Source organism: Notothenia rossii (genome assembly GCF_949606895.1).
Source record: "Notothenia rossii genome assembly, chromosome: 8".
Taxonomy (NCBI): Eukaryota; Metazoa; Chordata; class Actinopteri; order Perciformes; family Nototheniidae; genus Notothenia; species Notothenia rossii.
Genome location: NC_136906.1, coordinates 6,072,587 through 6,084,845, shown reverse-complemented (window position 1 = coordinate 6,084,845; position 12,259 = coordinate 6,072,587). Strand labels below are relative to the sequence as shown.

At 39.9% G+C, this 12,259-nt stretch overlaps 2 protein-coding genes across 2 annotated transcripts; both read left to right on the top strand.

Moving 5' to 3' along the window:
* The first annotated feature begins 340 nt into the window (after positions 1-340).
* Positions 341-7,473, top strand: poldip3 (polymerase (DNA-directed), delta interacting protein 3). Its single transcript, XM_079641919.1, has 10 exons — positions 341-598; positions 1,558-1,658; positions 1,774-2,216; positions 2,477-2,527; positions 2,632-2,709; positions 2,821-3,045; positions 3,475-3,552; positions 3,669-3,798; positions 5,562-5,628; positions 6,543-7,473. The coding sequence occupies exons 1-10, from the start codon at positions 531-533 to the stop codon at positions 6,763-6,765; spliced, it is 1,464 nt and encodes a 487-aa protein (XP_079498045.1). The 5' UTR covers positions 341-530; the 3' UTR covers positions 6,766-7,473.
* Positions 7,474-8,753: 1,280 nt separating this feature from the next.
* Positions 8,754-11,578, top strand: rrp7a (ribosomal RNA processing 7 homolog A). Its single transcript, XM_079645516.1, has 7 exons — positions 8,754-8,883; positions 9,076-9,218; positions 9,810-9,935; positions 10,216-10,339; positions 10,923-11,020; positions 11,100-11,298; positions 11,411-11,578. The coding sequence occupies exons 1-7, from the start codon at positions 8,820-8,822 to the stop codon at positions 11,494-11,496; spliced, it is 840 nt and encodes a 279-aa protein (XP_079501642.1). The 5' UTR covers positions 8,754-8,819; the 3' UTR covers positions 11,497-11,578.
* Positions 11,579-12,259: the final 681 nt, after the last annotated feature.

The following is a 12,259-nucleotide window of genomic DNA, read 5'->3' as shown; positions in this document are numbered from 1 at the left end:
AGGCATGAGTAATCAATCGTCGAAGACGGGACTAAACACAATGCCCGGGTGTTCTGGATCACGGTGTCAACCATTGCTCATTGGCAACATATTATTTTCGCTTCCGCCAACAGCTCATTGTGTGTGTTGGTAATGTGTGTGAATTGATTGTGTTAATTACATGTTTTAAAGACAGTGAAGTATATTTATTGCACATAACAATCCAGATTTTTTGTGACAATATCGCGCAAAGGCTCATGGGTAGTGAAACCATTATCTCATTTGCCTTTGAGTCAAGAGCAATCAATCGCAGAATATTCTTTTATCACACAGGGCACGGGCAGTGGTTTTGCAGTGAAATCTTAATGCTCTTCCAATCAATTTACATGTAACAGTTATAAGTGAATACATGATCAGTCATTTATGATTTTAAATACAAAACAACTAAAGTGAGTTTCGAAAACCATGTTCGCATTCTGGCCCAAATCGTTTACCGTAGCGCCAGCGAAAATCGTATCCTATACGCATGGGCAGTGAGGCTGTGTTAGAAAATGGCAGACGTCTCCCTGGATGAAGTTATACGACAGCGCGGTATTAACCTTAAGGCACCAGCGAAACGGTAAGAAAACAAATCCACGACTTGATACGTTTTTGTTTATCAAGGACAAGGAATCTTGTAGTAACGTTTCTTAAGCAATAACGTGAATTGAGAGCTTTTATTGTTGGTAAAATACCGCAAGCTAACAGTAAGCTAAAGGCTAGCTTGGCTACGATGTATATTTTAGCTTTAGGCCTTTTTCTCAGAAGCATTCACTGATAAATGTATAAAATATGAGCGGAGGTGTTAAGTTACTACGCACATTTGCAGCATACAAAGTAATTGAAACTAGATGCACCGTTACGATCTTTGATAAAACACTATTTATATATATATATTATTATTATTATTATTATTATTATTATTAGGAAATGGGCCAATTTGTATAATAAGTACTGCATGCAGGACTTTCACTTGAAACAGAGTTTTCCTACACTCTGGTATTTCTAATTGTACTCAAGATAGGAGTACTTGTCCCACCTCTGAATATGGGTAAATTCAGGAAAATCCTACAAAACGTATTTAAGTCGCACCAACACAAACTCTTGTTACGAGTTAGCTTGTCTTTGTAGCTTCATTCGCCAGGTGTAGCTAGCTTGCAAGCTAATATTAATCAAGCTAGCTTAATCACTAGGTTAAACTAGGGTAGTGGCTTGTTCAAACAATTGTTTAAAACACACTGTCCTTCCTCCACTATTGTGTGAGAAAGTACAGAGGAATATATACACCCGAATTGTTTGTGCAAATAGCAGGGCCCGATATGACTGCTCTTAAATGTGTGTTCCCTTTGCTGGGCGAAAAAACAAATTATTTCAGCATTAAAATACAAATAAAAACTCTTCTAATTTAAGTGTTACGGTCAAAATATTGAACTTTTCATGAACTTTCAAATGTCGAATAAAGCCCTGTCTTCAGAATCCTGGTGGGTTTTGCTTGAACATTGATTAACTTAAATAAACTCTTGTGTTTCTGTGTGTCAGACCAATGTTTGGAAGAGGTGCAGGAGCGGTTGGCAAAAGCTTTGATGCTCGCCAGAAGATTGGGGCTAATGATGTCCGACAGCGGCTTGGACCAGGAGCAGGTAATGGCATCATTGGCTGAAATCACATGCCTTTTTTATATTGAGTAAAAAAACAAATCAAGTTTAGAGAACTTATACGTCTTTCGCTCCTAAATTTCAACATTTGATCCCTCAGGATTTCAAGTGAAAGATGCCAGGGAGAAGCTGGTTCAGAAGGATGCTCGCTTTAAAATCCGTGGCAGGGGAGCAGCAGCAGGAGGAGGAGGAGGTGGGGTGCAGGATGCTCGGCAGATGATCAACTCACGCAAACAGGGGCCAAATCTGTTCGCTGTCCCTGCACAGACAATGCCAAAGATGGCAGTAATGCAACATCTGCAGGGCCAGACATTTGTGCCACAGATGCAGATACAAAGCAACTATAATCTGGCCGGTCTGAACTCGAGGCAGTTTAACCCGACTGCACAAGGACTTGGTTTGAGGGGCGGGGTGTCGCCACAGCTGAGCACTAATAAGAGAGTGATGGATGCTCGGGATAGACTGAGCCTCAAGAGGAACATTGGAGGTACACCGACACAGGGAGATTTTGAACACCCCCTCAAAATAACCAAGACCATCCAGGTAAGTGACTCTCTTCTTGGAATCAAACGGCTCTTTCTATCTCGTCGTTTCCCTTCTTTCTGTGGATAGTTCCAATGGGCTAGTGTAATCTGATAGGAAGTGTGTATTTAAAAGTAAGCTGTGTATGACACCAAAGCGAAGTGATATAGGCCTATTGTGTCTAGAATATAAATGCAAGGGAGACAGCTTGCATAGACTTGATGAAGTGTAGAAGCACACTGACATGCTGTATTCTAATATTTGATGCCTTTTATTTACAGCAACGTCCAATGGGGGTCGGATTGTCAAGTGGAACCCGGTCAAATACACAGGTAGAGCGTTTTTCTTGGCATGTTTTAGGAAAAATATTTCTCTGAAAGAGAGTCGTGACTAAGATTGGTAAACATGGTATTCAAATGTTTGTTGTCTCCCACAGCCTCTCTCAGATGAGCACGATGGCCCCCACAATAAACAAGTAAAGATGGCTACAGCTAATCATATGCTCAAGTCACGGGTAAGAGCTGCACTCGGTCTGAATCAGCACACAGACCAAATGAATGATTGTGTTTTTGCTACATGAGTGTCTGTCTCCTGCTTTTAAATGAACTTCCTTTCCTTCACACAGCCTGGAACAATGGGCTCCACATTCTCCATGTCAGGTCCGATCACCAAGGTGGTTCAAAATGATTCGTACACGGCCCCCTCCCGCCCTCCTCCCCCCGTGGCCCCCACCCGACCGAACCCCAGCATGTCTGCCGGGCGGCCCTCAGCGGCAGCCCTAAAGCCTGTCTCCAGGACTCTGCAGCAGAGCTCAGCAGAAACCACCCCCCCTGCTCCCGCCCCCCCGCAGGTAAACATTTATCAGTATGTAAACCATGCTTTTGTGAGAATGTGGTGAGGGGTACTGGAACGAACTCCCAGAAACCTGCAGGTCCACTGCAACTACTTTGAAATCCAGGCTGAAGACTTTCTTTTTGCCGCTGCTTTTATTTGAATTATTAACTGTCTTGCATTTTTGTAAAGCACTTTGAATTGCCTTATGTTGAAAAGTGCTATATAAATAAACTTGCCTTGCCAATCTTTTGTAGATTGACCGCAGCTAAACGTAATATTCAGTGTAATCTGAATTTGGCACGAGGCAAGACGTTAAAAGCTGTGGCTGTAATGATGGCAAACATGACTATCTTTGCGTTTTGCTCAACCTTACCACAGTGCTTGCTCAGATTAATTGATGTCTGCCTTTTTTGTGCTTGATAATGAAATGTTATATTTTTTCCAGCCTAGTTTCAGTCCTCTGGAAGGGACCAAAATTACGGTGAACAACCTGCACCCCCGCGTCACTGAGGAAGACATCGTGGTGAGTTCATCTCAGTAACTGCCAATCACTTTTTGGTACATTTGCTATTGAGTAAAGTGCTGTAGTGCTTTGATCACTCTTTTAAAGTGTGTTTGTTCTCATCTGTTCGTCCTCAGGAACTGTTCTGTGTGTGTGGGGCTTTGAAGCGAGCGCGGCTGGCGAAGGTGGGAGTGGCCGAGGTTGTGTTTGTGCGTAAGGATGACGCCGTTAGCGCATACAGGAAGTACAACAACCGCTGCCTGGACGGTGAGTGCCAGTAGCAAGGATGCTCTTTAAATGGCTTTCTGGGTTTTCACTGGCTTCTGTCAATGACTAAAGGGTGGAGTTTTCTGATTTAGGACTTCATTTTCCAAGTTTGAGCTACTTACAGGGTTCCTGCGGGGTCTTAAAAAGTCTTACATTTGATAATCAGAATTGAAGGCCTTAAAAAGGTCTTAAATGTGATAAAAAAATAAATAAGAAAAGTCTTAAATATGATTTAGAAGGTCCTAAAGATGATGGGATTTGAAAGGTACTTCTGTGTTCCGATCGCGTCTAACGGCCCATCTACACTACAGGCATGAAAAAATCTTGAAGCTGGGCGTGTCTGAAGCTTGGCGATTTTTTGCGAGCAACCAATCACATGAATCTCCCGCCCCCGACATACAAAGCAATAGCAATGTTAAAACGAAGTAAACTGGATATAAACTCTCCAAACAGGCGAAAAAACTATCAGTTTCACCCACTGTCTCTGCCACCTCCCTCCATGCCTGGTTCCTCCGGTTTGTATCCCGGTAAATAGTTCCGGTCGTAAAGAACCGGCTGATTTGCTACCGTAATATCTCGTTTGGAATATGAGGAAATGAACTGCGGTCTGGCTCTCCCAGCTTGCACGCGGTTTGATTGGCTGCGCTTGCACTGGCGGGATTTGCATAAACGGCATTTGATTGGCTGATGCCAAGCATCGAGCCTCAAAAGTTGAACATTGTTCAACTTTTGATGCCGATAGATGCTCGTGATGCTTGCAAAGCCATGCCATGCTCCCCACAATGCAGTTCGGCGAATATTAAAAATCTTCTACGTCACCCCATTCAAGTGAATGGGCGAAGCGTTGAAAGCATTTTTTGATGCCTGTAGTGTAGACGTACCGTAAATGTGTTTTGGGGGAAATGTCCGGGCTGCAAAGTAACCAGTACGGTAAGAGCCTTTCAGTTCCCCCCAACAATCTGTATTGAAATAAATCAACATGGAACCAGTAATCATTGACTTTGTTTCCCCCGGCCCCTTATCGGAGAACACCCAGCTAGTAACCTAGCAACCAAGCTTCAGCTAGCGGCAATCAGAAATTAGGTATCTTCGAATCTACTTAAAAATAAATATGGGGAGGTTTAAGTTCAACCGTATTTGGTTGGAAAACATCGAATTTACTGATTGGTCGAAACCAGTGATGGGGAACGTGTGTGTAGCCCGCTGCACCTTTTGCAGAGAAAATTAGCGTTTGTTTTGCTAATGTAGCGTTAGCTAGTGCAGCAGCTCCCGCAACAACACCGGGGGACCTCCGGGTGACGTTTGGGTCTACGTCAATCCTAAAAGCGGAGGTGCTGTAGATGCTAAATACCTTAGCTAAACACCAATCATACAACAGCATGAAGGCAGCAGAGCTCTGACTATAGCTCCTGTCACACACACACACACACACACACACACACACACACACACACACACACACAGACACAGACACACACACACACACACACACACACAGAGAACATGAATACATTTACTTTGTGAATAATTATGGGATGTATTTCTTCTTTCCTAGCAATTTTCCTTCATACTTTCTTGCCGTGAAATAGGTCTTAAACTCTTTTCAAAGTGGTCTTAAAAAGGTCTTAAAAAGTCTTACATTTGAGTTGGTGAAACCTGCAGGAACCCCGTACTTAGTGTCACAGAGACTGCCATTATCAAGCTTTATAGAGTTTGAACATGTTATTTTGTTTTGCTTATCTTCTCTTCTTGTCCTCCCTCAGGTCAACCCATGAAGTGTAACCTCCATATTCAGGGCAATGTCATCACTTCTGATCAGCCCATTCTATTGTAAGTGAGCCCACCTGGCTTCATTTGTTCATTTCACATTGATCTGTACTTACTTCACATACTCTTATTTCCTCTGCACTCGATCTTAACTCAATCTAAACCACTCGTATATTTTAATTATCAAGAAAAGTGACATTGCTTCTACTTAATTAGCAAATACTTGTTGTACATTGAGCCTGCCTGTGATGAGGCAATTACTCGGACCACATTTTGTATTTAGGTTATTCAGTCTAATCACTGGCCATTCTGTTTCCAATTTGGCCACTCCCAATACGGTTTGATTAAAGTAAATAATGTAATTACTTTTAGCTTCAGGGAAATGTGAACGGCATTGGCTACAGTTTAAGAATGTAAAGCTCTTTGCATTGCAACTGTCACTGCATTTTTTTAAAACAAAGTTGATGTTGTTGCCGGTCAGCGTGTCCGGGACATTTCAATATCCCTGGGCAAATGAGAGAAATGAATCAAACAGTATGAGCTTAAAAACCACTGATATGAAGGCATGTATGTGTTATTGAAAAGTAGGCTTTCAAATAGATCCTGTCCTGTCACTACACTCCTGCATAACGCTCAAAACAAATAAATACTAGGCAAAGAAATCAACTTGGCTCTTAGCCTACATATTGTCATCTACATTTGAACAGAATAAAAATCTATTCAAGTTGACCGTGAAAGATAACAATCTGTACACTATCTGACAAATAAACACTGAAAGGCTAAACCAACATACATGTAGGCAAGGCTATTTATACAGCAGTGTCAACACAAGGCAAATCAAAGTGCTTTACAAAAATGAAACACATTAGAAACATAACATTTGTAGGCCTGTACCAGCTCATAGCAGTTTAATAACCAGCTGACAGAAACACTATATGGGTTATATATATATTTGATGCCTTTTCGTGCTCTTCCAGGAGGCTCAGTGACACCCCGGGCGCCAGCAGCAGCGGCACAAAGAAAGACGGCCTCCCCCCCTCCCTCATGTCTCGCACCGCGGGACAGCGAGCCTCCTCTCAGCCGACCCCCGAAGTGGATCCTCAGACGATCCTCAAAGCTCTGTTCAAGTCCACCTCTCAGTCCAGCTCCTCCAGCGAGAGCCCCAGCGCACAGGCCACCGCCTTCCGCATCAAGATATAGATCCAGTGTCTGTTCATTCACACATTACTGCTTTCTAAGTGTTTCCGTACAAACGCCCACATCCTACTCATGCGACACAGGTTTTTTTTACACATTTGATAAACGTGACTTCTCCGGACGAGACATTTTGTGGATGCACAACATGTTGATGATGATGATGTTTGTTCTTGATTAGTGGAAGGAAAGTGTTATGTGATTTGTTGTTTAATCCGATGTCTTTGGGGGATGCCAAATTATTATTATATTGTGATTTTTTTTTTCTGTCAATGCAATGCCAGCCCATTTGGATAAGTTTTTATTAATACAAAATTAGAGATACAGTTTGTGTAAGGCTCGTCCACACAGTTGCGTTCAGGTTTGTCTGTACCTTTTCTGAACAGAAAATTAAGAAGACATTCAATGTGGGTTAATCACTGATGTTCATGAAATGACATGTTTTGTGTTGAACCAGTTTTCAAACAGTCCTATTGTGTTTTTATTTTTTATTTACCGTCTTTGTAGCATCGAGATTGCTGTGTGCCGCGTTTGTGACAGGTTTTACTTGGTTGTCCAGTAAAGAAAGCAGTATGCATATAATTCTTCCTAGTATACATTACACAAGATTTTTGTTCAAAGATTGTAAATTACTTTCTGTTGCTTTCTTGGTATGTAAGTCTGGAACGGTCAGATCTGTCTGTAAAATGTCAGCATTAAATATCTAGCTTTGTAGATTGCTGTCTGAGTCTTTCCTGCCATGTGATGAAATGCATTCTTCTAGAAACCAGACTAAATGGTTTATTGATTAACAGCATTTATTCGTTCCTACTATCTTTTAGTTTATTTGAATTTCTCGATTCTATAAACTAACCATAGCTGTTCAATTTATATTTGTAGTTAAACAAAATGTAATACATCAACTTTAATATTACCATATGAAATGAAATAGCCACGAAAATGAGACCTATGCTATTGCCTAAAAATAGCATGATAGGTGACCTTTAATATTACGGTTTTTAGTTATGAGGTTAACTGGAAACTGGACTGTACTGATGTGCTCAACATTTCATAAATAAAATCATTCATCTTCAAAAACAAACGTAATATATCAATCAATCAAAACTTTATTACAGACTCAGGTCCAGATAAAAGACAAGACATTACATATAATAAATTACATACACAGCATAAAAAAAATCATAGTTTAAGAATAATTTAAATCAGTGTCATACAAAGAGACAACTATACCAATGTCTCCACAGCTGCTGATTGGTAGTGTTTTAGTACTAAACCTTATCTTTGATAAGGCCAAGAGGATTTCATTATCAGAGTCATTAAGCCGGCAAATACATTTATACATGAGATTTCTTAAAACAACTTGGTTGGTGCACTCAAAGGGCCGGTTGTAACGTTTAAGACTATATAAATATACATATATAAATATTTAATATATATAAAAATAATGTATTATATGACATTAGTTTCTCTGAATTGGATTATTATCGGATAGGGTAATAACTTCATAATTAACTACGTCTGAAAGCAGAAATCCAGGGCAAATAACGAGATGCATTGTGGGACATGTAGTTTATGGGCAACGCGCTTCTGTAAATCGGCAGGTAACCGTATAATGAACGTATGAAAAGTATTTGCAAGCTCTTGCTTGACAAATGCCATTCTAAACCAAACACCTTTCAAATTGATCCTCTTTCAAACTAAAATGTTTTAAAGAGGATCTATATTCCTGTCTGTAGTCCTGGCAACTTTCTAATGTTAAGAAAGTCTTCAATGTTCTTACCTAATTTGATATAAAGTCATACGATCATAATTACAAAAATACTTTTGTTTTATATTTCGGTCAATATGGTCATATGACTGTATTTTAAAACAACGTGTATTTAAGCTCTTAAAAAAATATTTGGGCTGGGTTTCGCTGTTTATTCATTTAAAATGTTTTAATAAGAAGTGGTTGATGCTTTTATTCATTAGAAGTATTTATTTTATTATTTTTATAACACTTTATTTTTCGCTACGCACTTCGTTTTAATTCTACTTCCGGTGTGAGAGGTTATTCCAAAATGGCGCCGTCCAAGAAGAAACATGCTAGTAACCAGGCTTGTGTTATTCCTGGAGGATTTACAGGTATTTATCATAACAATTAATTATATTATTATCAGATTTCCCTTAAAATAGTGATTACATCTCTGACTCGAAGTGTTTTTGCCGTTTTACACGGTTTGAGTGTGTATTACACGTTAGTCTGTTTGCCTGTTGATACAGGGTTACTGTCTAATTGTTTTGGCTTTAATTACATGTCCCTGTGTCTCTTCTCAGTGCTGTCTGTACAGTTCAATTCAGACAGTGTTGCTCAACACAAGCTGTACGTGAAGGAGCACAAAGTCCGGTCAGACCGGAGCTCACACAGACCGATGGACCGGACACTGTTTGTGCTCAACATCCCCCCATACTGCTCAGAGGTATTATAGAAACAGTGTGCAGAGTTTTAACAAACAATGTGTGCTTCAGAGGTGGTTGAAGTACTCAGATCTTGTACTTCAGTAAAAGTAGAAGTACCAGAGTGTAGGGATACTATGTTACAATAAAAGTCCTGCATTGAAAATGTTACTCGAGTAAAAGTAGAAAAGTATTAGCATCAAAATATACTTAAAGTAGCAAAAGCAAAAGTAGTCATTGTGCGGATTGGTCCATTTCAGAATAATATATATATGTTTTGTAATTATTGATCATTAAAGTGTTCTCAAAGCTGGTATAGGTTGAACTAATATGTATTATTCTATTCAACGCTGTTTGGTTTGTAAATCTTCTCCAGGTGTAACAACTCTTACTAAGTGATAACTGTATGTTTTTATACTATTATTAGTCCAAATCTGCAAAGGTATTAAATACATTTAGTGTAGTAAAAGTACAATATTGAACTCAATACTGACTTGTAGTGGAGTAAATGTACTTACTTTACACCACTCTCTGCTTTTAGATGATTTCTTAATATGAAAATGTATTATCCTTTAAATAAAGTATTTCTTGCGATGCTGCTGTCTGTGTTTCAGGACGTTGCCAAACAGATGTTCTCTCAGTTCGGTTCTGTTCAGTCCGTGGAGCTGAGGGACCATCCCGGTTCCTCTCAGGACTCTGGACCCAAGGTGTCCAAGTTCTTCAGCCCAGCTGCCAAACAGGTCAGCAGCTCTTTCTGCTCTAATGGGAAAACATCCACTATCATATACGGCATTTTGAAGGGTAATTATGTGGCTGAAACATGCTCTCTATTGATACCAGGACAGCAGAAAGACTACATATCTTCTGTTTGCAGTCGCACTTAAAATAGTTTGTCTCATTGAAAGCTGGATACTTGTTGTTCCGAGTTTATCTCCATGGTTGATTGCATGTATTGTAAGTCACTTTGGTTAAAAGCATCAGCTGAATTCAAATTAAATGTTTTTTGTTTGTTCCTTCCAGGGTTTCAAAGTGGGCTACGTTGTGTTTGAAAACTCCTCCAGTATAGCAGCAGCTAAATCACACCCTCATAATGTTCCTCTGGTGGTCTGCACAGAGAAGCATCGGGTGAAGACAGGAACACAGAGTGAGTGCTACTGTATTTAAATATCATTTAATGTTTTAATTTATTTTTGATATGCACTTTTAATTGCCTTGTGTTGAAATGTGCTATATATAAATGACCTTGTTTTCCCTCACTGTGATGAATGTAACTGCAACTAACTTTTATTCTCAGTACCTATTAACCTGTTATTATCTAGATTTAATTATTTGGTCTATAAAATGTTAATCCCAGTTTCCAAAAGCCTGTCTTAAGGTTGTCTTGTTCTGTCTTTCCAAAACCCACAGATATTGAGTTTGATATCGAAACAGAGAAAAGCAGGACATTTGGTTTTGAGAGGCTGAAAGCAGCGGTTTTTGCATGAACAATGACTTCAAGGATTAATCAAATTAGTAAAAATAAATCTTTAGTTGAACACAAAGTCCTTCGTTAACCAATCTTTGCAGGTGTAATTAATCAGTTTATTAATAGGGCGGTTTGCGTTGCATTTCCATTTTTTATAATAAGTCTAATAGTACAATATCCGTGTTTATCGAGCACATTTAAACACAAATCAAATCCACCTCTTGACTCATTGTTCTTTATTTGTTTCTCTTGTTTACACCAGAATGGATTCAGCAGTACACAGAATCTTTCATTCATACGGATAACCTGCAAAAAATAGTCGACTCCTTCATGGAGGGCTACGACAAACGGAAAAAGGAGGTGAGAAATCTGCAACTCATAGTGTCTCAATCCCATCTATCCAACATGGGGACTTTAAGATGTGTTTTCTGTCTCTTAGGAAGAGGAGAAGCAGAAGGAGCAGGCCGAGCAGCAACAGGAGGATGAGGAGGGCTGGGTGAAAGTCACCAGAGGAACTAAGGCCCGCCCCCACAGCGAGGCAGCCAATAAGAAGACTCTGCAGAAGGAGATCAGGAAGAAGAAGAGGAAGGAGCTCATGAACTTCTACACCTGGCAGCACAGAAACACCCAGAAAGAACGTAAGTAGAAAAACGATACTCTACCTGCCGACTATAGTAGGAGATAAAGAAGCTTTTCACAATAAAATGCCTTGTTGGGGCTAACTATGTATATTCTTCATTTGTTTTTCAGATATTGCTGAACTAAGGAAAAAGTTTGAGGAGGACAAACAGAGAATAGCTCTCCTGAGGGCGCAGAGAAAGTTCAAACCTTACTGAATCCACTTCCTTTCATTCCTCCTTTAGTGTGTTTTAGTTAGCATAACCTGGAGCATTTCTTTGTCATAAACTATTAAACTGACTGACTTATTTTCATCATTATTGAATTAGTGGCTCCTCACAGGAGAAGAATTACATTTAGGAAATAATAGGCGCTTTCACACCGGAGTACTTTTCCCGTTTAGTTCCAATAGTGCCTGGAATTTTGCGTTCACACCAAAAAGAGAACTTAGTTCATGAGAACTTTTAACCAATTTTCGGTCTCTGCTAGAGAGGTGGTACTTTCCTGGGGAGAAAACAAGTTCACATTTCTGATTGGCTGGGCGAATTACAAACCACGCCCCATAAAACTCGGAAACGTTTTTTGAAGCCGCCATTGTATTTGCTGGCATTAGCATTATTAGCATTAGCATTAGCCCCACGCACCAACTTCCGTCCGGGGACTTCAGGTGGCAGTATACGCTGTGAAATTGTTAGCGGCCTGCCAGTAAACCCAAAGCAGCAGAAGAAGAAGTGACGTCAGCGGCTCATTTGCTTAAGCTTCCCTCAGGGAACTTATTCCGGTGTGAACGCGATCTGTACTTCGTTCCATGGGGGTACTAATATAAGTACTTGGTGTGAAAGCGGCTAATGTATTCCGTTTTTTATAAATAAATCTGTTATCGGCAAGTAAAAACAATATTTGGGCCTGGATTTTATAAAAAGTAAGTAGCCATAATCAGGGTTCATACACTTTTTCGCCAATGATTTTCAATGACCTTTA